The sequence below is a fragment of the Natrix helvetica genome, assembly GCF_964273705.1.
Source record: "Natrix helvetica genome assembly, chromosome: 4".
NCBI classification, from domain to species: domain Eukaryota; kingdom Metazoa; phylum Chordata; class Lepidosauria; order Squamata; family Natricidae; genus Natrix; species Natrix helvetica.
The window spans coordinates 165,254,360-165,281,494 of record NC_138550.1 but is presented as its reverse complement, the minus strand read 5'-3'; the positions used below and the strand labels follow the sequence as shown (position 1 = coordinate 165,281,494).

Genomic DNA, 27,135 nt, shown 5'->3' with positions numbered 1-27,135 from the left:
AGCATATTCCAGAAGAGAAAAAAGATGCCGCAGGCAAAATCTCAAATCCCCAGGTCAGTAAGAAAAGATGGAAAGATGGCTAGTTAAGCAGGGAAGGAGTGACAGGTGGGTACAAAAAGATCTTAGCAATTCTACAAATCTGTAGAGAAAGTCTTCTCTTTTGGGGTCCTTGGGGGTCTCTGAGCTTTATTGTTTGCAGACATTTAGTTCCCTGACTAGGTAACATCATCAGTGCCAAAAGGGAATGAGGTTTGGTCTTTATTTACATACAATGGCTTGTCCTGTCAAGTTTGGGGAGATTGTTGTTTGTCTCTTGGTCGTCCCTTGATTAGACTGCTATTTACAGTTTGACTGTTTTTCTGAGTTTGTAGTTCCTGGATTAATATGCTTTCGAAAGATTCACTACAGAGTGTGCCAAAAACAAATATTTACAGTATGATTTCCAAGAGGGCCTAAATGCTTACAGATACTGCAGATCAGTAGACACAAAAATAGGACAGAGTGAGAAAGCAGAGCCTTTTCTATTTTGTTGTTATTCCCTTGTTTTTGTTTCCTTTTTCCTATTCTGCATAAACTGCAAGGAGCAATACTGTTAAGACCTTAGAATAAAGTATCAAGCTTAAGCTAGAATTGATATTATTTTATAACCTTTTTATTATTTTCTGTAGTCTATTAATGCCATGTTTAGCTTCAGATGTAAAATTTAAACATTATGCTTATCCGCAAAAACATGTAGTTCATAATCAATATTGATGCAAGTGTTTCTCTTTGTTTTTAAAGATCTAAGTTATCTAAACAATAAAGTGTTCATAATTTCCAATCCACAATATATAAATACCACTGTAACTAAATAATATACAAGCACATCAGGGATATTACCAATGAAATAAAGCAAGTATCACAATAAAAGTCAGACAATTGGGGGGGGGGAGGGTATCCCGGTGCATGTAACAAAGTTTTGGGAAATAGCTTTAAGCTGGAATCAAAAAAGTGTCTACCTTCTAGAATAGCATCAAACTTGTGATGCTGCAATTTTTTTATATATATTTGGCAAGTACCATATTTTTCAGAATATAAGACGCACCGGAGTATAAGACACACTAAAGTTTTGAAGAGGTAAATTTTTTTAAAAAAAGTTTTTGGACTCTGTAGACCTCCCAAATATGGCCCTTTTTTGTGAAAATGGGCTCGGTTTTTTTTTTCAACAAAAGGGCATGAAAAGCCTTTAGGAGGCTTGTAGAGTGCTCTTGGGAGCAGCCCCCTCCCAAAACAAGCAAAAATGGTCTGTTTTTGGCAAAAACAGGCCAGTTTTTTGTCAAAAAAAGGGGCATGAATAGCCTTTAGGAGACTTAGTGCTCCTGGGGACAGGGAGGGAAAAATTGAGCAAAAAAACCCCCTTTTTTCTCCTGCCCTCCCCAGCCCCCAGGAACACTCAGCAAGGCTCCAAAGGCCATGCACGGCCATTTTTGCAAAGGGGGCGGGGTTTCAGGAGGCCAAAAATGCTGTATTCTGTATATAAGACACCCTCAGATTTTCAGCCATTTTTTTGAGAGAAAAAGGTACGTTTTATACTCTGAAAAATATGGTAATTTTATTTAACTCATTCCACAAAACAACTATAGACATCCTGTTTTGGTTACTTGGGTAAAAGAATAACAACAGAGTTGGAAGGACATTGGAGGTCTTGGAGTCGAAGCTCCTGCTCAAGCAGAAGATCCTATACCATTTCAGACAATGACTGTAAAGCCTCTTCTTAAAAAGCTCGAATGATGAAGCACCCACAACTTCTGAATGCAAGCTGTTACACTGGTTCATTGTTCTCACTGTCAGGAAATTTATCCTGGGTGGACTGGACTTTAACATTTGAACCAGCATAAGTCCATGTATTGCCATACGCTAAAGAAAAGTTTTCATCCATTGCTTCTGGTTCTGCCTTCAGGTCCTTTGGAGAATAGGTTGGGCCCCTCTTCTTTGTGGAAAACCCTTCAATACTGGAAGCTATGACAATATTGATATTATTTAGGACAAGAGTCCCCAACCTGTGGTAAATGGCCTGGTGATGGTCCGCAGCCCTTTAGGAACCCAGCCAAAGATGTGGGCAAGCAGTGTATGTGAGTGCAAACTGCATTCGAAAGCAGTATACCTATGCGCAAAACCATCCCCTCCTTCCCTCCATTGAGCATCAAGTGACAAGGCAATGTGGTTCTTGTTTTTGCAAGACAATTACCAATTGTAGAATCAGGAGACTCCCCAAGAACCTTGGCTGTCAAGTTCAGTTCTGAAGGAGAACTGAAGAAGCTTTGGGGATAAGAAGAAAAATGTTTTCAAAGAAAGAAAGAAACAAAGTCCCGTTGCCCCTTGGAAAAGCACCTTTGGGGCAAGGCCAGAAAAGCATCTACCATGGAGAGCGGTTAAACTTCATTATCCCCCATCCTCATATTTTAAGGAGGGGAAAAAAGCCTTAAGGAGAAGATACTGTAGTATTAAAACAAAAGAACAATCTGTACAGTTGAATGACTGTGATCAGCTGGGTCTCTTCCTCAGTGGCCAAACTCCCATTTATTAGCTGAGAAATCCAACTGTCAGGGAAGTTTCGTTCTTTCATCTTCTCATGTCAATCAGCAAAGAGTTACTTATTTAGGTGACAAGGACCACATCTTCTATCACATGGCACTAGATTCTGATTAGACAGGACGCAGAGTATGTATGTGTAGTAGGGGGGGAAGGAATAAATGGAGAGTTTGAGAGGAATGGGAGGAGACAGGAGGAGCGGAAGGGGAGGAAGGAGGGACTCGCTGGAGGAAAAGCATGGAGAGTGGAGGTGAGAGGAAGGAGGCCCAATCCTGAGGGAATAAGGGAATAATCTAGCAGAGGCTTCTGTGGGCCAAGCCTGAGGGAGAGAAGAGTTTGAGTGAAAGAAGGCAAGCAGAGGAAACTACGAAGGAGCAAAGGCTGTGGAAGGAGAGCCCAGCGGGCAGTTCAAGAGAAAGCGAAGCTAGAGGAAGAGGAAGAAGCTCCAACCAGCCACCTGGATACCACCCCATCCGTGACCTGCCTGCTGAGAGGAGGCTGACCACCACCCCATCACTGACCCTCGCAAGTAGAAGTGCACCAGAGAGGGACCAGGTTGGACTGGCAGCCATACAAAGAGGGCCAGAGGAACTCAGACATTTGTTCCCTCCCCCCTGCTTCATATGGATCTTTTAGAGTTTCTTTCTCATGCCAGAAACAAAAACCTCTCCATGTTTTCTTCAGGAGATCAATCTTCACCTGCTATGCTGAACCCTGTTCCTTTTATAAAAACAGCCCTGAAGATTTCTGCTCAGGTTCCATTCCCAGGTATATCCAAAGCTGCAGAATTCAGAATGGAAGAACTAACACTGGTAGGTTGAACAGATTCTATCCATAACATGCAGCCTTGCTTACAATGTCCCATATTTGTCATACATTGGAGAAGCAGGTAATAGGAAGCAAATCTTCTGCAGAAAGAAATACCTGTATTTTTCGGAGTATAAGATGCACCTTTTTCCCTCATAAAAGAGGCTGAAAATCTGGGTGCATCTTATACACTGAATACAGCAATTTTGCCTCCCAAAGTCCCACCCCTTTACCAAAATGTCCGTGCATACCCTTATGGAGGCTTTCAGAGAGCTCCTGGGGGCTGGGGAGGGCAGAAATGAGCAAAGAATGGGCCATTTTTTGCACCACCCCAGCCCCCAGCAGCACTCTATAAGCCTCCATAAGGTTATGCATGCAATTCCTTTGACAAAAAACAGCCCTGTTTTCACAAAAAAACAGGCCGTTTTTTGCTTGTTTTTGTCCCACCCAGGAGCACTCTGCAAGCCCCCCCCCTCCCCAGGCTATTCATGCCTTTTTTAAAAAAATGGACCCGTTTTCACAAAAAACGGGCCATTTTTGGAAGGTTTGCAGAGTGCAAAAACTTTTTTTCCCTTTGGGAAAGCTCTTTATCTGATTGATGAGAATTACTATACATTGATCAAGTGCTGTGCTAGCAGAAACAAAGTGTTAGGTGCTACAGATTGTCAGTGATTTCCTTGTCCAGCCCATGGATAAATACACCTGGAAACATCTACCTACGTACCTACTTTCTCTCTCTCTCCCTACCTACTGTATTTCTCTCCCCCCTCTCTCTACCTATATACTTACCTACTCTCTCTCTCTCCCTATCTACTGTATTTCTCTCTCTCTTTCTCTCTCTCTCTCTCTCTCTCTATTTCTCTCTCTATCCCTCTACCTACGTACTTACCTACACACACTCTCTCTCCCTACTTACCTACTGTATTTCTCTCTCTCTCTCCCCCTTTATCTACCTACCTAACTACTCTCTCTCCCTACCTACCTACTGTATTTCTCTCTCTTTCTCTTTCTCTCCCTCTCTATCTCTCTATCTACCTACCTACGTTTTAAAATTTGCCTCTTCAAAACCTTGGTATGTCTTATACTCCGAAAAATACAGTATTTCTGTTCTGGGATGGGTAAAAAGGTCTTATTAAAAGTCTCAGATAATGAGATATGTTCCTTATCTTGCACAATCAATGTGAGTATCAAGTGACAAGGCAATGCTCATCCCTCTGGAATGAGCTGCCCCCGGAGCTTCGCATAATCCCTGACCTCCGGTCCTTCTGACGCGCCCTAAAAAGTTGGCTTTTCCAGCAAACCAGCCTGGCCTGTTAATTTTAACTCATTTTTAAATGTATTGTCTTATAAATTCGGCTTGTTTTTTTTTTGGGGGGGGGATATGTATTTAATTTCTTTTTAACTTTTGGGATGTGTGTTTTTTAATGTTGTATGCCGCCCTGAGTCCTTTGGGAGAAAGGTGGCATATAAATCCAATAAAAACAAAAAACAAAAACAAAATAAAACAAAACAATGTGGTTCTTGTTTTTGCAAGATAATCATCAACTGCAGAATCAGGAGACTGTCCAAGAGCCTTGGCTGTCAAGTTCAGTTCTGAAGAAGAACTGAAGAAGCTATGGGGAGAAGAAGGAAAATGTTTTCGAAGAAATAAAGAAAGAAAGGAAGGAAGGAAGGAAGGAAGGAAGGAAGGAAAGAAAGAAAGAAAGAAAGAAAGAAAGAAAGAAAGAAGGAAGGAAAGAAAGACAGACAGACAGACCAGTTGCCCTTTTGAAAAGCACCTTTGGGGCATGGCCAGAAAAGCATCTAACTGGCAAAGATGTTAAGCTTCATGGTCCCCATCCTCATATTTCTAAAGACCAAAGAGGGGAAATAAACATTAAATAGAAGGTAGCATTAAAACAAAAGAACAGACAGTACGGTTGAATGACTGTGATCAGCTGGGTCTCTTCCTCAGTGGCCAAAAACTCCCATTTATCAGAGAAATCCAACTGTCAGGGAAGTTTGGTTCTTTCATAGTCCCATGTCAATCAGCAACTAGTCTACTTAAATCAGAGCATCTTAAAATAAATATAATGTGGAAAACAACTTCCCCTGTTCCCAAAAGCTTTCCTTATAAGGAGATGCTACATTTCTTTAAAATTTAACTCTGTCTGACTTGGCTTTTGGATCCTTTGCCCTAGCAGGCTCAAGCCAACTCTCTCTCTTCTACACTGACAGTTGGTGATTATCTTAGAGAGACAAGGACCACATCTCGTATCACATGGTGCTGGATTCAGATTAGACAGGATACCAAGTATGTAAGGATCTTTTAGAGTTTCTTTCTCATGCCAGAAGCAAAAGCTCTCCATGTTTTCTTCAGGAGGTCGATCCTCACCTGCTATTCTGAACCCTGTCCATTTAATAAAAACACCTCTGAAGATTTCTGCTCAGGCTCCACTTCCAGGTATATCCAAAGCTGTAGACAATTCCTTGAACTTTCTATCTCAAGATCGGGTGAATGGACTTCCCTTCAGTGGATTAACTTCATCTAAATAGGACCTAAAGACATTTTGCTTGCAGGTTCCTGCTATCTTCAGTCCATGCACATCCCAAGTATGAAACAATAATCTTCTACTCACCAACTTTGAAGAGTTTGGACCATCATTTTCAGGTATGTTATAATTTTGCAAAGTTTAATTGGAGCCAGTGATATGTCAATAGAGTAGTAGCCATTCCTTTAATAGCTGTGCATTTCTATATCTAATATTGCATAGCAAAATGTTTCTTATCATATTTATATATTGACTGTCACTTTAGTCTCAGTTGAGTTTCCTGGTATTGACTCATTTTACAACGTACTCTTATGCATCACACAGAAACATACAAGTATAATACAATACAATACAATGGTAGAGTTGGAAGGGACCTTGGAGGTCTTCTAGTCCAACCCCCTGCCTAGGCAGGAAACCCTATACCCTATACTATAAACTGTCTGGAACCCAAGTTCAAGGGATTAAGATTTTCCCTTAGCTTAACCATAATTTTTTTTTTTCATTCAGTTTTGGCATTTCAGTTCTATATGGAAATTCATCCCATTTTTTTCTCCATCACCTGGTAAAGATATAGTTAATTAGGAAAAGTTTTCAAACAAACATACAGGAAATGGATACATAACTAATGAAGGAGAGAGAACCAACCCAGAACCAAGGAGAAATTTCCTGACAGTGAGAACAATTAGCCAGTGGAACAGATTGCATTCAAAAGTGTGGGTGCTTTTTAAGAAGAAGTTTTTAAGAAGTGGCTGGACAGTAAGGTGACCAACTTTTTTACAATGAAAAGGAGGACAAATAAATTGGAAAAAATATATCGTAAATAAAAGAAATATTTTATTCATTGCAACAATAATACACTAAAATATGATATATGCATACTAAAAACATTTGCAACATTTTATATTGTAATTATGCTTACATGCCTGTTAATTATTATTTAAATGAGTACTTTTCCATTGAATTAATATTTTTTGTCAATGTATCATCTTCTAACAATATATTGGAAATATCTGAACAAGAAATATCCTTCATATTGAATTTTACGGCAAGTGCTGCAGCTAGAGTATCAACATTCAATCTCGATTTCTCACTTGTCGAAAAATCATTGGCAATTGAAAAAAAACTCTTTCAACTGCTGCATTAGTTCCAGGGCAGCACAACGTAAATTGAACAAGTATAAATAAATGTTCACATGGAATATGTTCATTTTGAAATGGCTGAAAATATCCACTCATCTTTTATCAATTTCAACATGTTGATTTTCCCATTGTATTAATTTTTCAGAATTTAAATATACATTCAGTCTTCTAATTTCTTCAAAGAGACAATTGTCATCTATTTTAATGTCTGGCATTTCTTTAGATAAAAACTCAACACAAGATTCAATATCTGTTCAATATACTTGCGATGAAGTAAAAAAAACACCATTAAAAAGTGTTTAATAAAATACGTCACATAACGTGCAACAGATTAGCCTTCAAATATCGAAAAGGAGGACATGTAGGAGGACACTTTTCGAGGGAGGACAGAACATACAAAAGAAGGACTGTCCTCCCTAAAGGAGGATGGTTGGTCACCTTATGGACAGTCATTGTCTGAAATGGTATAGGATCTCCTGCTTGAGCAGGAGCTTTGACTACAAGATCTCCGTCCTTCCAATTCTGTTGTTATTCTTTTACTGAAGTAGACCCAAAGAGGGTGTGTATGTCTATATCCTCTTCTTTGTAAGTATCTGTACCTCTACAACATGCTTAAACTGCGTCTTTCTCCCTTAGGATTTTTCCCCTCACATCATCTCCTAATTTCAAATCATAGATATATTTTCTTATGACTATCTCTTATCATCTCTCTTATAGTCTGGGCAGCATATCACCATAACTAGAACAAGCATTGGGAAAAACGCTTCCTTACATAATTACTAATTTTTGCTTTGTCACTCACATGTTGAATGTCACAGTGTAAGAGTGACAAAGTGGCAGAGAGGATATTGCTGAATTTCAGTTCAGTAAAAACATCCAATCCAATCCAATACCCAAAGCATTTTCAGATATGTATTGAGAAGCATGGATAAAGCAACATCCCCTTTAGATGTAACAATAAACAGTTGAAGGGGCTGGCTCACTCCTGCAGACAAATCAGTCAAGCTATTCAGAGAGAAAGTAGAATGAGAGAATAACAAATTTGGAAGGACTTTAGTGGTCCTCTAGTCCTACCCCCTTATGAAGCAGGAGATCCTATAGCATTCCAGACAAAGGGTTGTCAGATCTCTTCTTACAAGTATTGGAGCACCCACAAGTTCTGAAGGGAAGCTGTTCCACTGGTTAATTGTTCTCACTGTTAGGACTTTTTCCCATTAATTCCAGGTTCTTTCTCTCCTTGATTAGGTTCCACAAAAGGTGCCAGGTTTTGATTTTCCTCGCCAGCATTGGTCCACTCTGAACAGGATCTGCCCCCAACACAACATCTGCCAGGACTCATTGTTTAAGTGGGGTCTTGTCTCTACCCCCACCCCAGTGTGACTGTGGTGCTCCTTGACAAAACAACTTCAGAGATGCTACATTTCTTCAAAATTCAACTCTGTCTGCCTTGGCCTTTGGTTCCCTTGCCCTACCTAGCAGGCTCAAGCCAACTCTCTCTCTTCTACACTGACAGTTGGTGATTATCTAGACAACCTTCTTTTAGCCATCACACAGAACAATGCAAGTATAAACTGTCAGGAACCCACAATTGTTCTGCCTTCAGGTACTTTGGAGGATAGGTTGACCCCATCTTCTTTGTGTCAAACCCTTAGATAGTGGAAGCTATGATAAAGGAAGCTGTCGTACATGACCTGTTGACGGTCAGCAGCCTTTTAGGAACCTGGCCAAAGTCAGGCACGAGCACCTGCATGCAAGAACAAAGCTGCATTTGTGAAAGCAGTACGCCTATATGCAAAGCCACCCCCTCTATTCCCCCACCACCTTCTTTTCCTTTGCTGATCCCCTAAGCCAGAAAGACCACTGGTGTAGGAGACAGGAATGACTGAATCCAGCCATCTATTCTTTTGGATCTTTGGCCACACTTTCTATTATTCTACTCTGCATTTTCTATTGTGGGAAAATGGGAGGGGGGATTATCGGTGTGAGATGCGATGTAGCCATAAGAAAATTATTTCTAGAAAGCCAAAGTCATCCTCTGTCTTTGCACCTCCATACCTGACCGGAACTGGAAGGGTGGGACTGCCAGCATGGCAGTGGAAGATTGGACCATGTGATGGACTTGTGGGTGTGGGGGCAAGATCTTGAACTTTCAAATGGGTGGAAAAACCGGGAAGCATTCAGATTCAGGTTTTCCCAGATGTGTCAACATAAATCTCTGTTGTGGCCCAGGAGGATCCGGTTGAGCTGCTGATGGACTTGGATAGCGAGGAACCCTATGAGTGTGCCCTGGATGATATGGAGGACCCTGTGCAGGGTTCAGACTCAGAGCAGGGACCAGAGAGGCTGGTTGGCCACCAGGAGGCACCTGAGGCATGGAGCAGTGGGAAGGATCAAAGGCAGTTTGTCCCTGATGCTAGATTGAGAAGGGCTGAGAAACGGAAGCAGCAACTCCGTAGGCAGACTCACAGAAGATGATTAAGCACAGGTGGTTGTGGATTGGCCCCTCCCAAGAGAGATTATAGGTGAGGCATTGGGAGGGGACATTTGCAAGAAACAACCGTTCAAATTAGTAATTAAGAAAATCTATCTGTGTATTCTAGCTGTGTCTGCTCGTTTGGACTATCTGCTTGCTTCATTTGAATTATTTGGGTTGCTCTATTGAATGTGAGATGTCTGGGCCATCAGCCAAAGGAATTAGTTATCTCAGTAATTAAACAGTGGCAAACAGCCAAGCCTGTGTTCTGGTTTATTCACAGGCATGGAGAGGGGGGTCAGAACACTCTCTTAAATAAATTGGAACTTAAAGCCATACTTTGCTTTTGACTCCGATTTACTTTTGGATGCCATTTGGAAGCCTGACATTAACCCTAATCACACACTGTTCTTTCTTTTCTTCTAACAGGAGCTTCCATTCAAAAAGATTTTCAGAGATTTATAACAGATTTAGGATGAACTCCGGCCTGGGAGATGTGGATGCTGCAGAGATCTATTATAGGTATAACTATACAAATGACTCATATGAGAATGCAGGGGAGATCACCCCTTTTGCTTTAGAATGGATTCCTTGGAGAGGCATTATTTTAATGACATGTTGTATTGGGTTTGTGGGCAATGGCTACATCATCTGGCTACTTGGCTTCCAGATTAGGAGAAACTGCTTCACTACATTCATCCTTAACTTGGCCGTTGCAGACTTTGGGTACCTCGTATCTATATTTATATTTGTTGTCAATTCTTATACTGATTTTGAAGGAGATGAAATATTCTACCACTGCTATCTCTATTTCTCCCGAGTGATGTTCATCAATGCAAACTTTCTTCTGACGGCCATCAGCATCGACCGGTGTGTTTGTGTCCTCTTCCCAATCTGGCATCGCTGTTCCCGGCCACAACATTTGTCCTCCACTGTGTGTATCCTCCTGTGGATTTCCTCTTTCCTCCTGAGTGGAATTATGAGAGCTATGGAAATCTTTCTAAAATACGAAATGACTGTTCTCTATTTCCTTCTGATTGCTATCATTTGCCTTCCATTGATCACAATCTCTACTGTGGTCCTTTTCATCAAAGTGTGTCTTAAACCTAAACAGAAAAATAAGAGTCGGCTTTTACTGATGATTTTAATTACTCTTCTCTGTTTCCTCATCCTTGATTTTCCACTATGTGCCTTTGGAATGATTATTAGGTTTTCAAGTATCAACTTTGACACTCAAGTGATATACTGGATGACGTGTACTATGCTGTTTTCCTGCCTAAATAGCAGCATTAACCCAGTGATCTACTTTCTAGTTGGGAGAAAAAAAGGAGCTCAGTCCAAGGAGAGCATGAAGGTCATTTTGCAAAAGATCTTCAAAGAAGGTGAAGCTACTGGAGGGAGATAGAAGAGCTCAAACCCACTTGCAAGACCTCTGTTCTCCCTTCTGAGTAGCAATGAATAACTTGCTCTTGAGGCTGTCGTCTTATAGGTGGGACCAAATCTCTTTGAAAATATTGGCTCTTTCATCTGAATAGACTTACAGAGAATTGTAAAAGATGTCTACATCTATTGGAAGAAATGTCCTTCTGGGTTCAGCTCCAAGTGGGGAAAAAGACACTGGAAACACGGAGGCCGCTTGGGAAGGTGGTTTAATGGTGGACAGGATCACATGGTTTGGGGTCCTGAACAGAAAAGGTGAACGCATGCTTCCAGATGTTGGGTGATGAAGAAAAAGAGAGAGAAGAAGGGGCTTGCTGTGTTTTTCATACTCTGTTCGGCCCCACCTCTCTGTTTCCTGTCTAAGAAATGTATTCTGATTGGTTGTCAGACTCCCATGGGGCCATACAGGAGCCACTCTGTAGGCTCTCTTGAGTCCAGGTTTGGTTGACCATTGCATTTTCCTAGGTGTCCTGTGGTGAGATGGTTCAAGGGCTAATGCTATCATACCTTAATCCCATCACCCTGCAGCTGAAGGGGGAACCCCTTTGTTATGTAGACTAGATTGGCTCAGGCCTTTTAATAGCCCATTGACAAAGGTGGGGCCTATTATGAGTGAGTCTGTTTCCTACCTAAAATCTGATCCAGGGAAATATGTTCTCCATTTTCAATATTTTCCAGTATACTTCATTGTTCTAGGAGTGGGTTGGGTGCTAATTTCATATACATCAATCCACAACTAATGCTGTGTAGGGCATGAACTGCACGGTGTTTATAAAATACTCAGCTTATTTTGCTTTCTAGAAATAAGATTGTTACAAAAACAGGGGAAGCACCAACCACACCTGCTGCTTCCAGAAGTCACCTAAAAACACTTAATTCATGAGATGAAGCAACAATAAGAAAAAAATAAGATAGAACCAGTCAGAAACCAGTTCAAATTCAGTACTGAATCTTAAGGTTTTAAACTGTTGCTAGAAGGGGGAAAGAGTCCATTTTCAAGCATGTTCCAGAAGAGAAAAAGAGACCACAGGCAAAATCTTAAATCCCCAGGTTAGTAAGAAAAGATGGAAAGATGGCTAGTTAAGCAGGGAAGCAGCGACAGGTGGGTACAAAAAGATCTTACCCATTCGACAAATCTGCAGGGAAAGTCTTCTCTTTTTGGATCCTTGCGGGGTCTATGATCCTGATTGCTTGCAGACTTTTTTTTACCTGACTAGGTAACATCATCAGTTCTAGAAGGGAATGAGGTTTCGTCTTTATTGATATACAATGGCTTGCCCTGTGGGTGGGTGGGGAATATTGTTTCTCCTTTGGTCGTCATTTGATTAGACAGCTATTTACCATGTGATTGTTTTTCTGAGATTGTAGTCCCTGCATTGGGGTGTCATTGAAAGGTTTACTGCAGAGCATGGCAAATACAAACATACAACAAAAATACAACAAAGATGATTAGGGGACTGGAGACTAAAACATATGAAGAACGGTTGCAGGAACTGGGTTTGTTCAGCTTAAGAGAAAGAAGGACTAGGGGAGACATGATAGCAGTCTTGCAATATCTCAGGGGTTGCCACAAAGAAGAGGGAGTCAAACTATTCTCCAAGGCACCTGAGGGTAGAACAAGAAGCAATGGGTGGAAACTAATCAAGGAGAGAAGCAACTTAGAACTGAGGAGAAATTTCCTGACAGTTAATCAGTGGAACAGAAGTTGCCTCCAGAAGTTGTGAATGCCCCAACACTGGAAGTCTTTAAGAAGATGTTGGATAGCTATTTGTCTGAAACGGTATAGGGTTTCCTGCCTAGGCAGGGGGTTGGACTAGAAGACCTCCAAGGTCCCTTCCAACTCTACTATTGTATTATTGTATCTACAGTATGATTTCTAAGAGGGCCGAAATGCTTACAGATTCTGCAAGTTAGTAGACACACACAAAAAGAACAGAATGAGAAAGCAGAGCCTTTTCTATTTGTTATTATTCCCATGCTTTTGTTTCCTTTTTCCTTTCCTGCATGAACTGCAAGGAGCAATAGAGTTAAGTCCTGAGAATAAATTATCAAGCTTAAGATAGGACCCTTATTATTTAAGAACTTTTTTGATTATTTTGCTATGTTCTATGAATGCCACCTTCTGCTGAAAGAAAGTCCAGTTGCCCTTTTGAAAAGCAACTTTGGGGCATGGCCAGAAAAGCATCTAACTGGCAAAGATGTTAAGCTTCATGGTCCCCATCCTCATATTTCTAAAGACCAAAGAGGGGAAATAAACATTAAATAGAAGGTAGCATCAAAACAAAAGAACAGACAGTACAGTTGAATGACTGTGATCAGCTGGGTCTCTTCCTCAGTGGCCAAAACTCCCATTTATCAGAGAAATCCAACTGTCAGGGAAGTTTGGTTCTTTCATAGTCCCATGTCAATCAGCAACTAGTCTACTTAAATCAGAGCATCTTAAAATAAATATAATGTGGAAAACAGCTTCCCCTGTTCCCAAAAGCTTTCCTTATAAGGAGATGCTACATTTCTTTAAAATTTAACTCTGTCTGACTTGGCTTTTGGATCCTTTGCCCTAACAGGCTCACGCCAACTCTCTTTCTTCTACACTGACAGTTGGTGATTATCTTAGAGAGGCAAGGACCACATCTCGTATCACATGGTGCTGGATTCAGATTAGACAGGAGACAAAGTATGTAAGGATCTTTTAGAGTTTCTTTCTCATGCCAGAAGCAAAAGCTCTCCATGTTTTCTTCAGGAGGTCGATCCTCACCTGCTATTCTGAACCCTGTTTATTTAATATTTTGCCTGCAGGTCCTCTGTCTTCACTCCATGCAGACCCCAATTATGAAGCAATAATCTCCCACTCATGACTTTGAAGAGTTTGGACCATCATTTTCAGGTATGTTATAATTTTGGAAGGTTTAATTAGAGTCAGAGATATGCAAATAGAGTAATACCCATTCCTTTAATAGCTGTACATTTCCATATCTAATATTACACAGCAAAATGTTTCTTGTCATATTTATATGTTGAGAGTCACATTCGTTTCAGTTGAGATTTCCTCAGATCGACTCATTTTCCTACCTACTTTTAACCATCACACATCACAATACAAGTATAAACTGTCTGGAACCCAGGTTCAAGGGAGAAAGATGTTTCCTTAGCTTACCCATAATTGTTTTTCATTACTTTTGGCTCTTCAGTTCTAAATCCATCCCATTTTTTTGTGTATCGACTGGTAAAGTTCTAGTTAATCACCAAATGTTTTCACCCAAACATACAGGAAATCTATGCATAACTCATGAGGGAGAGAACCAACCTAGAACTAAGGAGAAATTTCCTGAAAGTGAGAACAATTAACCAGTAGAACAGCCTCCAAAAGTTGTGATTGGTCCTTCTAACTCTATTATTGTTATTCTGTTACTTAAGTATATATGTATTTTCCCTTTTTTAAAATATCAGTAGCTCTACAAAATTTGAAACCTGCTCATTTCTCTGTTAGCAGGATATTTTCCCCCTCATATCATCGCCTAATTGCTAGTTTCAGGTCATAATTTCTTATGATTATCTCTTATTTTCTCAAGAGCCACGGTAGCTCAGTGGTTGGAGTGCAGTACTGCAAGCTACTTCTGCTTATCTCTGCTTATTTCTGTTATACTCCAGGTAGCATATCACCATAACAAGAACAAGCACTGGGAAAATGCTTTTGAATGTCACAGTGCAACAGTGACAAAGTGGCAGAGTGAACATTGCTGAATTTCCGTATATTAAAATCATCCAATGCAATCCAATACCAATTAAATTTTTTGATATGTATGTGGAAACATGGATGGGGCAACACACCCCTTAAATGTGGCAAAAACAGTTCAAGGAGTCTGCTCATTACTGCAGCCACATCACTCAAGCTATTCACAGGAGAAGTAGAATAGCAGAATAACAGAGTTGGAAGGTTTTTGGAGGACTTCTACTCCAACTCCCTGACCAAGCAGGTGGTCCTATACCATTCCAGACAAATGGTTGTCCAATATCTTCTTAAAATCCTGCAGTGTTGGAGCACCCACAGCTTCTGAAGAAGCCTCGTAATTGTTCTAATTATCAGGGATTTTCTGCTTCCTTCTAGGTTGGTTCTCTACTTAATAAATACTGTATGTTGCTCTTGTTCTTCCTTCAGGTGATTTGAACAACAGATTGACCTTATCTTTTTTGTGGCAAACCGTTAGATGCTGGAAGCTATGATAATACTAATATTATTTAGGACAGGGGACCCCCAACCTGTGGTCCATGACCTGTTGATTTTCTGGAGCCCTTTAAGAAACTGGCTGAACTGGTGACAAGCCCGTGCATGCAAGCACAAAGCTGTATTTGTGAAAGCAGTACATCTATGAGCCAAACCATCCCCTCCCCCCATACTGCCTTCACCCCCTTTGCTGGTCGCCTGTGCACTGATTTAGGAGACAGGACTGATTGAATCCACTGTTCTTTCTTTTCTTCCAAAAGGAGCTTCCATTCAAAAATATGTTCAGAGGATTACAAATGCTTAATGATGAATTCTAGGCTGGGAGATCTGGATGCTACACAGGACTATTTTGAATATAACAATGCCAGTGACTCATATGAGTACGAAGAAGAGACAGACCTAACTGTTTTAGGACAGAATGTTTGGCTAGGCATTATTTTAATTACCTGTTGTATTGGATTGGTGGGCAATGGCTACATCATCTGGCTACTTGGCTTCCAGATTAAGAGAAACGGTTTCACCACATTCATCCTTAACTTGAATGTTGCAGACTTTGGGTTTATCACATGTGCATTTATACATCATATCCATTCCTTTACCAATTTTCAAGAATACAACATTTTCTACCGCGTCTTTAACTATTTCACCCGAGTGATGTTCATCAAGGCAAACTTTCTTCTGACGGCCATCAGCATTGACCGGTGTGTGGCCGTCCTCTTCCCAATCTGGCATCGCTGTTCTCGACCAAAACATTTGTCTTCTGCTGTCTGTGCTGTCCTCTGGATCTCCTCTTTCCTCCTGAGTGGAATTATCAGTGTTATGGAAATCTTTCTAAAATACCAACTGACCCTTCTCTATTTCCTTCTGATTGCTATCATTTGCCTTCCATTGATCACAATCTCTACTGTGGTCCTTTTCATCAAAGTGTGTTTTAAACCTAAACAGAAAAATAAGAATTGGCTTTTACTGATGATTTTAATTACTCTTCTCTCTTTCCTCATCCTTGCTTTTCCATTATGTATCTTTGCAATTATTATTAGGTTTTCAAGTACCAACTTTGGCAATCAACTGGAACATTGGCTTAACTGTAGTGCACTGTTTTCCTGCCTAAATAGCAGTATTAACCCAGTGGTCTATTTTCTACTTGGGAGAAAAAAAGGAGCTCAGTCCAAGGAGAGCATGAAGGCCATTTTGCAAAAGGTCTTCAAAGAAGGAGAAGCTACTGGAGGGAGGTAGAAGAGCTCAAATCCACTTCCAAGACCTCCGTTCTTCCTCCTGAGTAGCAATGAATAACTTGCTCTTGAGGCTGTAATCTTATAGGTGGGACTGAACCTCTGTCAACATATTGGCTCTTTCATCTGAATAGACCCATAGAGAATTGTAAGAGATGTCTACATCACACAACCAACACTGTGGAGGACATGAACTGTGTGACATTTATAAAATACTCAGCATATTTTGTTTTCTAGCAATAAGATTGTTAGTAATGTAGGGGAAGCACCAACCTCGCCCCTTGCTTCCAGATGTTACCTAAAGACAGTTAATTCATGAAATGAAGCAACAATAAGAAAAAAAATATGATGGAACCAGTCAGAAACCAGTTCAAATTCAGCATTGAATCTTAAGACTTTAAACTGTTGCTAAAAGGGGGAAAAAGAAGAGAGAAAGTTTTCAAGCAGTTATACCAGAAAGGGGTGTGGTTCAGATGGTTGATGCCTGAAGGCATGTTAATATTCTGGGAGGATACAAGAGTTAGAATCAACACAACCGCAGAGGCTCAGGCCTTTATGGAAAAAAATAAAGTACTCCTAGATAAATGAAATGAAATGAAATGAAATTTAATTTGTTAGCCGCACCCTCTCCGAAAGGACTCGGGGCGGCGTACAATAAAACACATACAATATACATATATATACAATACATATACAAATACAAATAAACACATACACATACATGTACCTGGAGGAGGTAACACTCATAAAATATATATAAAAATAAAATTAAATAAACTATTTAAAACACCCTCAGTTAAAATTGCAAAATTTAAAAAACCCGTCAGGAGCAATAGGATAAAACTATAAATCCGATGATCCTATACCAGACCTACAGGACACGGGAGGGGCCGGAGCTCTGCTGGCGGGGGGAGAGGGGCAATACCAAGAAAACTCAGATCACAAAAATGAGCAAGAAAATCTGCTTGATATAAATTGATTGAAATTATTATTTGAATTTATATGCTGACAAAATATTATTATTCAGTATTAAACTAATCTATGTATAAATGAAAATTATGAGCACGGGGGGAGGGGACACCTCCTACATATTGTGACTGCCAAAATTTGTAACTTATTCCACCACCCCTTTCCTTTTTATTTTTTTTTAAACCAATAAAACTTTGTTTTTAAAAAAAAGGAAATTCTACAAATCTGTAGAGAAAGTCTTCTCTTTTTGGGCCCTTGGGGGTCTCTGAGCTTTATTGTTTGCAGACATTTAGTTCCCTGGCTAGGTAACGTTATCAGTGCTAAAAGGGAATGAGGTTTGGTCTTTGTTCATATACAATGGCTTGCAAGGTTGGGGAGAGTGTTGTTTTTCCCTTGATTGATTAGACTGCTATTTACCGTTTGATTGTTTTTCTGAGTTTGTAGTTCCTGGATTAGTGTGTTTCCAAAAGATTCACAACAGAGCATGCCAAAAAGAAATATTTACAGTATGATTTCCAAGAGGGCCTAAATGCTTACAGATGCTGTAGGTCGGTAGACACAAAAATAGGACAGAGTGAGAAAGCAGAGCCTTTTCTATTTTGTTGTTATTCCCTGGTTTTTGTTTCCTTTTTCCTTTTCTGCATAAACTGCAAGTAGCAATACTGTTAAGACATTAGAATAAAGTATCAAGCTTAAGCTAGAATTGCTATTATTTTATAACCTTTTTATTATTTTTCTGTAGTCTATTAATGCCATGTTTAGCTTTAGATGTAAAATTTAAATCACCTTAAAAAGATATATGTGCTAGTCATTCCTGACTCTAGGGGGTGGTGCTCATCTCTGTTTCAAAACCAAAGAGCCAGAGCTGTCCGAAGACAGCGTGATGTGGTGATGTGGCCAGCATGACTAAAGGCAGAAGGCACATGGAATGCTGTTACCTTCCCACCAAAGTAGTCCCTATTTTTCTACTTGCATTTTTACATGTTTTCGAACTGCTAAATTGGCAGAAGCAGGAACAAGTAATGGGAGCTCACTCCATTACACGGTGCTAGGAATTCAAACACTGAACTGCCGACCTTTCTAATCCACAAGCTCAGTGTCTTAGCCACTGAGTTTCTGCTTCCCTTATGCTCATCACCAAAAATCCTTATGCTTATAGGCAAAAACTTGCAATTCATAATCAATACTGATGTAAACCTTTTTCTTCATCTTTTAATGTCTAAGTTATCTAATACAGCAGAATGTTAATAATCTTCAGTTCTACTGTATAAAAACCACTGTAACCAAGTAATATACAGGCACACCAAGGAGATATGGGTTTGATTCCACAATAAAGCAAGTATCACATGAAAGTCAAGTCGCACATTTTTTTTTTTGTTTCTCAGTACGTGTAACAAAGTTTTAGGAACTAGCTTTAAGCTGGAATCACAAAAGAGTCCACAAAAGAGCTTCCGGTAATGGCGATCGCCTCCTGAACTCCGGGGGACACCACAGAGCTCCAACGGGGCAATGGGTGCTGTTTCCGGCCCTCGTTCCATCGGAGGGCCGAGAGTCGGACTCATAGACCACCCAGGCTGGTTTTGGACGTATTTTGGTCCGCCAGGGTGGTCGCGGTGGTCGAGGGGAGGCCACAGAAGATCGGCGTAAGGCAGGAAGAGGCAGGAAGAGGCTGGGGAGTGCGAGTAGGAAGGAATGGCGGCGGCGCAGCAGCGTTCGGCGTTTGGCGTGCGCGCCGGCAGATGAGACAGAGGAGGTAGAGGAGACAAGTGGAGACGACAGAGCGGCCGGCAGAGAGGCGAGACAGCCGATTAGGAAAGGCTGAAAGAAGACCTGCTTGTATTTTTACTTGTAAAATGCCTCTGCCAAGGGCCTTGCAGAGGCTTTTCACCGAGGCTTCGTAAGTGGAGTGCCACAGGGGTCGGTCCTCTCGCCCCTTCTGTTCAACGCATATGTGAAGCCGCTGGGTGAGATCATCCGTGGTTTTGGGGTTGAGTACCACCAGTACGCTGATGATACTCAGCTGTACATTTCAACCCCAAACCACCCCAACGAGGCTGTCGAAGTGATGTCCCGGTGTTTGGAAGCCGTCGGGGTCTGGATGGGGGACAACAGACTCAAACTCAACCCCTCCAAGACCGAGTGGCTGTGGGTACCGGCACCTTGGTTCAGCCAGCTGACTCCATCGCTGGCCATAGGGGGCGAACAACTGTCCCCTGTGGAGCGGGCGCGCAATTTGGGCGTCCTCCTTGATGCCCGGCTGTCAATGGAGGACCATGTGGCAGCCGTGGCAAGGGGGGCGTTCCACCATGTTCGCCTGGTGCGCCAATTGCGCCCCCTACTGGACCGGAGTGCCCTGCGCACGGTCACTCATGCGCTGGTGACGTCTCGCCTGGACTACTGCAATGCCCTCTACATGGGGCTTCCCTTGGGACGCATCCGGAGACTGCAGCTAGTTCAGAACGCAGCCCCGCGGGTTATTATGGGGAGTACACGTTACTCCCACGTAACACCTCTCCTGCGCGAGCTGCACTGGCTACCTGTGGCCTTTCGGGTGCGTTTCAAGGTATTGATCACCATCTTTAAAGCGCTCCATGGTATAGGACCTAGTTATCTGCAGGATCGCATCCTACCACACACGTCCCTGCGACCTATCCGCTCACACAGGGAGGGGCTCCTCCTGGTGCCGTCCGCTAGGCAATGCCAGCGGGCGACACCTAGGAGTAGGTCCTTCTCTGTGATGGGCCCAACCCTCTGGAATGACCTCCCCCCTGACATTCGAACTACCACCGACCTCCGTTCCTTCCGTCAAAAGTTAAAGACTCACCTATTTCAATCAGCTGGCCTGGCACTTTCTTAGTTTTACCTCCCGGGGATTTATTTTAATTGGGTTTGGGGTTTTAATTGGGATGTTTTTAGGGTTTTAGAATATATTTATTTCTTGTACAGTCTATCTCCCCCTCCAAATGTATTTTAAATGTATTTTATTGTTATGACTCTATTTTATTTGCATTGACTGTACACCGCCCCGAGTCCCTTTTTGGGAGAGGGGGCGGTCTAAAAATCTAAGAAATAAATAAATAAATAAAATAAATAAACCCTCTGGTTCACTAGCACAACATCCAAATTGTGATGCCGGAAAAACTTTGATATGTTTGGCAGCTAGTTTTATTTACCCCATTTCACAAACAACTAGACGCCTATTAGTAAAGTTGAAAATGCAAAAAAACTCAACATGTCTCAAAGCTCAATGTATCTTAATATCTCTACTTTGCAAAATGAATCGCAATCTCAAAACGAAAATCCCCCAAGCAAAAATCCAGATCCCACTTTATGCAATGTTCCTCTGTTCACAGCGCCCCCTGTTGGTGACTATCTGCATCTTCCACCACTCTTGAGAGCCACCTAGTGGAAAGAGAGTGAAGTTCCATGTTGGAAGAAGTCAACTGAGTTTCAACACTGTGCCTGTCCCAATTAGGAGAGGATTTTATGAGGTCCAAAGTCTTCAAATCCTCAGATACATTTTTTCAGAATTGAAGAACTAACACCGGTAGGTTAAGAAGAGTCTACCCATATAAGTTATCCTGCACGCCTTTGCAGCGTGACTACTATTAGGAGACAAACCAGGAGCAAAACAGAGCCTTATATATCTAACAGTGGTTTATATACAACATATAGAGAAATATATGTGGTACAAATACCTGACAAGTAATCAATCTTCTTAACTCTAAGGAGAACCTAGCAATGGATACCGGACACAAGGATAGAGATACATGAGAGAGAGATATGCCCTCTCATGGCCTCCTTTATATAGACATCTTCTTAAAGTGGCAATAACCCAGATTTTTACAGCAGCAATACCTCTGCTGACTCATCCTCATTTCATCAGTTTATTTTAGAGCCTTACATTGGCTGGTCAGCTTTAAATCATCATTACCCTGACACAGCCTTGCTTACAATGTCCCAAATTTGTCATACATTGAAGTGGCAGATAATAGGAAGCAGATCTCCTGCAGAAAGAAATATTTCTGTTCTGGGATGGGTTAAGCAGATCTTGTTAAAAGTCTCAGACAATGAGATATGTTCTTTATGTTGCACAATCAATATGAGCATCAAGTGACAAGGCAATCTGGTTCTTGTTTTTGCAAGATAATCACCAACTGTAGAATCAGGAGACTGTCCAAGAGCCTTGGCTCTCAAGGTCAGTTCTGAAGAAGAACTGAAGAAGCTTCGGGGATAAGAAGGAAAATGTTTTCAAACAAACAAAGTACAGTTGCTCCTTGACGTTTCAGGAATAGCCAGAAAACCATCTACCATGGAAAGAGGTTAAGCTTCATTATCCCCATCCTCATTTTTTAAGAGGGGAAATAAGACTTAAGGAAATGATAGTATCAATAGAAAAGAACAGGCTGCACACTTGAACGATTGTGATCAGCTGGGTCTCTTCCACAGTGGCCAAAGTCCCATTTATCATCTAAGAAATCCAACTGTCAGGGAAGTTTTGCTCTTTCATCTTCTTATGTCAATCAGCAACTAGCCTACTTAATCAGAGCATCTTAAAAGAAATATAATCTGGAGATCAGCCTCCCCTGTTCCCCAAAGGCTTTGTTTCAAAGAAGAAGCTAAATTTGTTCAGAATTTAACTCTGTCTGTTAGCCTTTGGTTCCCTTGCCGTAGTAGGCTCGAACCAACACTCTCTCTTCTACACTGACCGTTGGTGATTATCTTAGAGAGACAAGAACCACATCTCGTATCACACGGTGCTGGATTCTGCTGAGACAAGGCACAGAGTATGTATGGATCTTTTAGAGTTTCTTTCTCATGCCAGAAGCAAAAGCTCTCCATGTTTTCTTCAGGAGGTCGATCCTCACCTGCTATTCTGAAGCCTGTCCATTTAATAAAAACATCTCTGAAGATTTCTGCTTAGGCTCCACTTACTGGTATATCCAAATCTGCAGGCAATTCTTTGAACTTTCTAACTCAAGACAGGGTTCAAAGAATTGGAAAGAATTGGTGGATGGACTTCCCTTCAGTCGATTAACTTCATCTAAATAGGACCTAAAGACATTTTGCTTGCAGTTCCTGCTATCTTCACTCCATGCAGAACCCAAGTATGAAACAATAATCTTTTACTCACCAACTTTGAAGAGTTTGGACCATCATTTTCAGGTATGTTATAATTTTGGAAGGTTTAATTAGAGCCAGTGATATGTAAATTGAGTAGTAGCCATTCCTTTAATAGCTGTAAATTTTTATTGCACAGCAAAATCTTTTTTGGCATATTTATATGTTGACTGTCACATTAGTCTCAGTTGAGATTTCCTCGGATTGACTCATTTTCCAACCTACTTTTAACCATCATGCAGAACAATACAAGTATAAACTGTCTGGAACCCTAAATCAAGGGAGTAACATGTTTCCTTAGCTTATCCATAATTGTTTTTCATCACATGTAGCTCTTCAGTTCTATATGAAAATTCACACCCCCCCCATGTGTATGCATAAAGTTCTAGTTAATATCTGAAGGTTTTCACCCAAATGTACAAGAAATCTTCTATGCTTAACTCATGAAGGAAAGAACCAAAGTAGAACTAAGGAGAAATTTCCTCAAAATGAGAGCAATTAACCAGTAGAACAGCTTCCAAAAGTTGTGACTGGTCCTGCCAACTCTATTATTGTTTTCTGTTACTTAAGTAGACCAAAAATGGGGTGTCTATGTATATTTTCCCTTTTTTTAAAGTATCTGTAGCTCTATGAAATTTGAAACCTGCCCATTTCTCTGTTAGCAGGATATCTTCCCCCTCATATCATCTCCTAATTGCTAGTTTCAGGTCATAATTTCTTATGATTATCTCTTATTATCTCAAGAGATACAGTAGCTCAGTGGTCAGAGTGCAGTACTGCAGGCTAATTCTGCTTATCTCTGCTTATCTCTGTTATACTCCAGGCAGCATATCACCATAACAAGAACAAGCACTGCGAAAAATGCTTCCTTAACTAAAATACTAAGTTTTGCTTTGTCGCTCACTTGGAAATTTTGAATGTCACAGTGCAACAGTGACAAAGTGGCAGAGTGAACATTGCTGAATTTCAGTACATTAAAATCATCCAATGCAATCCAATACCAATTAAATTTTCTGATATGTATGTGGAAGCATGGATGGGGCAACACACCCCTTAAATGTGGCAATAAACAGTTCAAGGAGTCTGCTCATGACTGCAGCCACATCACTCAAGCTATTCACAGGAAAAGTAGAATAACAGTATAACAGAGTTGGAAGGCCTTTGGAGGTCTTCTAGTGCAACTCCCTGATCAAGCAGGTGATCCTATACCATTCCAGACAAATGGTTGTCCAATATCTTCTTAAAATCCTGCAGTGTTGAAGCACCCACAGCTTCTGAAGAAGCCTTGTAATTGTTCTAATTATCAGGGATTTTCTGCTTCCTTCTAGGTTGGTTCTCTACTTGATAAATACTGTATGTTGCTCTTGAAGGCAGCCTCGTAATTCTTCTAATTATCAGGGATTCTTGTTCTGCCTTCAGGTCCTTTGGAGAATCGGTTGACCTTATCTTCTTTGTGGCAAACCCTTAGATATTGGAAGCTATGAAAATATTGGTGTTATTTAGAACAGGGGACCCCTACTTGTGCCACATGACCTGTTGATGGTCAGCAGCCTTTATGAACCTGGCTGAAGTCGTGCACTGGTGCATCCATGCAAGCACAAAGCTGCATTTGTGAAAGCAGTATGTCTATGCACAAAACGGTCCCCTCCCCCCCTATCCATTGCCTTTACCCCCTTTTCTGGTCCCCCATGCTGGAAAAACCACTGATTTAGGAGACAGGAATGATTGAATCCACTGTTCTTTTTTTTCTTCCAATAGGAGCTTCCATTCAAAAATTATTTCAGAGGATTACAAATGCTTAATGATGAATTCTAACCTGGGAGATCTGGATGCTACACGGGACTATTTTGAATATAACAATGCCAGTGACTCATATGAGAACGCAGAAGAGACAGACCTAACTGTTTTGGAACAGAACATTTGGCTAGGCATTATTTTAATTACCTGTTGTATTGGATTGGTGGGTAATGGCTACATCATCTGGCTACTTGGCTTCCAGATTAAGAGAAATTGTTTCACCACATTCATCCTTAACTTGGCCATTGCAGACCTTGGGTACCTGGCATCTGTATTTATACATGATATTGGTTCATTTACCAATCTTCCAGGAAGTGACGTTCTCTACCAGTTCTATCTCTATTTCATCCGTATAATGTTCAGCAATGCACACTTTCTTCTGACAGCCATCAGCATTGACCGGTGTGTGGCCGTCCTCTTCCCAATCTGGCATCACTGTTCTCGACCCAAACATTTGTCTTCTGCTGTCTGTGCTTTCCTCTGGATCGCCTCTTTCCTCCTGAGTGGAATTATCAGTGTTATGGAAATCATTGCAAACCACGAAATGGATGTTCTCTATTTCCTTCTGATTGCTATCATTTGCCTTCCATTGATCACAATCTCTACTGTGGTCCTTTTCATCAAAGTGTGTTTTAAACCTAAACAGAAAAATAAGAGTCGGCTTTTACTGATGATTTTAATTACTCTTTTCGCTTTCCTCATCCTTGCTTTTCCATTATGTATCTTTGGAATTATTATTAGGTTTTCAAGTACCAACTTTGACTATCAACTGGAACATTGGTTTAACTGTAGTGCACTGTTTTCCTGCCTAAATAGCAGTATTAACCCAGTGGTCTATTTTCTACTTGGGAGAAAAAAAGGAGCTCCGTCCAAGGAGAGCATGAAGGCCATTTTGCAAAAGGTCTTCAAAGAAAGTGAAGCCACTGGAGGGAGATAGAAGAGCTCAAACCCACTTGCAAGACCTTCCTTCTTCCTCCTGAGTAGCAATGAATAACTTGCTCTTGAGGCTGTCGTCTTATAGGTGGGACCAAATCTCTTTGGAAATATTGGTTCTTTCATCTGAATAGACCTGTAGACAATTGTAAGAGATGTCAACATCAGTCCACAACTAATGTTGTACAGGACATTTATAAAATACTCAGCTTATTTTGGTTTCTAGAAATAGGATTGTTACAAATACAGGGGAAGCACCAACCTCACCTGCTGTTTCCAGATGTTACCTAAAGGCAGTTAATTTGTAAGATGAAGCAAACATAAGATTGAACCAGTCAGAAACCAGTTCAAATTCAATATTGAATGTTAAGGCTTTAAACTGTTGCTAAAAAGGGGAGAGAACAAGGGAGTCCATTTTCAAGCATATTCTAGAAGAGAAAAATAGACAACAGGTAAAACCTCAAATTCCCAGTCAGTAAGAAAGAATGGAATGATGGCTAGTTAAGCAGGGGAGGAACGACCCGTGGGTACAAAAAGTCCTTAGCAATTCTACAAATTTTCAGGGAAAGACTTCTGGTTTGGGGTCCTTGGAGGTCTCTGAGCTTGATTGCTTGCAGATGTTTTGTTTCCTGACTAGGTAACATCATCAGTGCAAGAAGGGAGTGGGGTTTGATCTTTATTTATACAATGGCTTGTCCTGTCAAGGTTGGGAGATTGTTGTTTGTCCCTTGGTCATCCCTTGATTAGACTGCTATTTACCATTTGACTGTTTTTCTGAGTTTGTAGTTCACGGATTAGGGTGTCTTCGAAAGATTCACTACAGAGTATGCCAAAAACAAACATCTACAGTATGATTTCCAAGAGGGCCGAAATGCTTACAGATACTGCAAGTTAGTAGACACAAAAAAAGAACAAAGTGAGAAAGCAGAGCCTTTTCTATTTGTTATTATTCCCATGTTTTTGTTTCCTTTTCTGCATAAACTGCAAGGAGCAGTACAGTTAAGACCTTAGAATGAAGTATCAAGCTTAAGATAGGACCCTTACTATTTAAGAACTTTTTGATTATTTTGCTATTGTCTATGAATGCCAACTTTACCTGTTGCTTAAACAACCTTATGCTTTTCAGCAAAAACATGCAGTTCATAATTAATATTGATGTAAATGTTTCTCTTTGTTTTTAAAGATCTAAGTTATCTAAACAATAAGGTGTTAATAAACTTCAATATATAATGTATAAATACCACTGTCACTAAATAATATACAAGCACACCAGGGAGATATAATGGGTTTGGTTCCAGACCAATAAAATAAAGCAAATATCACAATAAAATCAAGTCAGACAATTTCGGAGGGTGCCCCAGTGCATGTAACAAAGTTTAGATTTAAGCTGGATTCAAAAAACTGTCCACCTTCTAGGATAGCATCCAGCTTGTGATGCTGGGGAAAAAAAAAGATATATTTGGCAAGTAGTTTTATTTAACCCATTCCACAAAGAACTATACACATACATACCCTGTTTTGGTTACTTGACTAAAAGAATAACAACAGAGTTGGAAGGACATTGGAGGTCTTGTAGTCGAAGCTCCTGCTCAAGCAGAAGATCCTATACCATTTCAGACAATGACTGTAAAGCCTCTTCTTAAAAAGCTCCAATGATGAAGCACCCACAACTTCTGAATGCAAACTGTTCCACTGGTTCATTGTTCTCACTGTCAGGAAATTTATCCTGGGTGGACTGGACATTAACATTTGAACCACCATAAGTCCATGTATTGCCATACGCTAAATAAAAGTTTTCATCCATTGCTTTTGGTTCTGCCTTCAGGCCCTTTGGAGAATAGGTTGGGCCCCTCTTCTTTGTGGAAAACCCTTCAATACTGGAAGCTATGACAATATTGAT

The 27,135-nt window shown here is 40.7% G+C and overlaps 3 protein-coding genes across 5 annotated transcripts in view; all 3 read left to right on the top strand.

Annotated features, from left to right (window-relative positions):
* LOC309391032 (mas-related G-protein coupled receptor member H-like) lies at positions 1-11,210 on the top strand. The gene is made up of 2 exons (XM_081951065.1): positions 1-105; positions 9,951-11,210. The coding sequence occupies exons 1-2, from the start codon at positions 68-70 to the stop codon at positions 10,924-10,926; spliced, it is 1,014 nt and encodes a 337-aa protein (XP_081807191.1). The 5' UTR covers positions 1-67; the 3' UTR covers positions 10,927-11,210.
* On the top strand, positions 5,607-26,303 carry LOC309391038 (mas-related G-protein coupled receptor member H-like). Of its 3 annotated transcripts, none has more exons than XM_081951081.1 (3): positions 5,607-5,821; positions 22,461-22,550; positions 24,264-26,303. In XM_081951081.1, exon 3 carries the CDS (start codon positions 24,307-24,309, stop codon positions 25,237-25,239), a length of 933 nt encoding a protein of 310 aa, XP_081807207.1. In that variant the 5' UTR covers positions 5,607-5,821; positions 22,461-22,550; positions 24,264-24,306; the 3' UTR covers positions 25,240-26,303. The 3 variants fall into 3 exon arrangements, with proteins under 3 accessions (XP_081807207.1, XP_081807206.1, XP_081807208.1); XM_081951080.1 differs by having other exon boundaries at positions 5,607-6,028; XM_081951082.1 differs by lacking the exon at positions 5,607-5,821 and adding an exon at positions 22,280-22,321.
* The window catches only part of LOC309391039 (mas-related G-protein coupled receptor member H-like), a 145,080-nt gene continuing 131,527 nt past the window's right edge, over positions 13,583-27,135 (top strand). Inside the window, exons 1-3 of the mRNA XM_081951083.1 lie at positions 13,583-13,635; positions 13,758-13,845; positions 15,444-16,502. Coding sequence (XP_081807209.1) covers positions 15,487-16,419 — 933 coding nt within the window. The 5' untranslated portion in view covers positions 13,583-13,635; positions 13,758-13,845; positions 15,444-15,486 and the 3' untranslated portion in view covers positions 16,420-16,502. Of the gene's footprint in view, positions 13,636-13,757; positions 13,846-15,443 lie in introns of the transcript that reaches the window.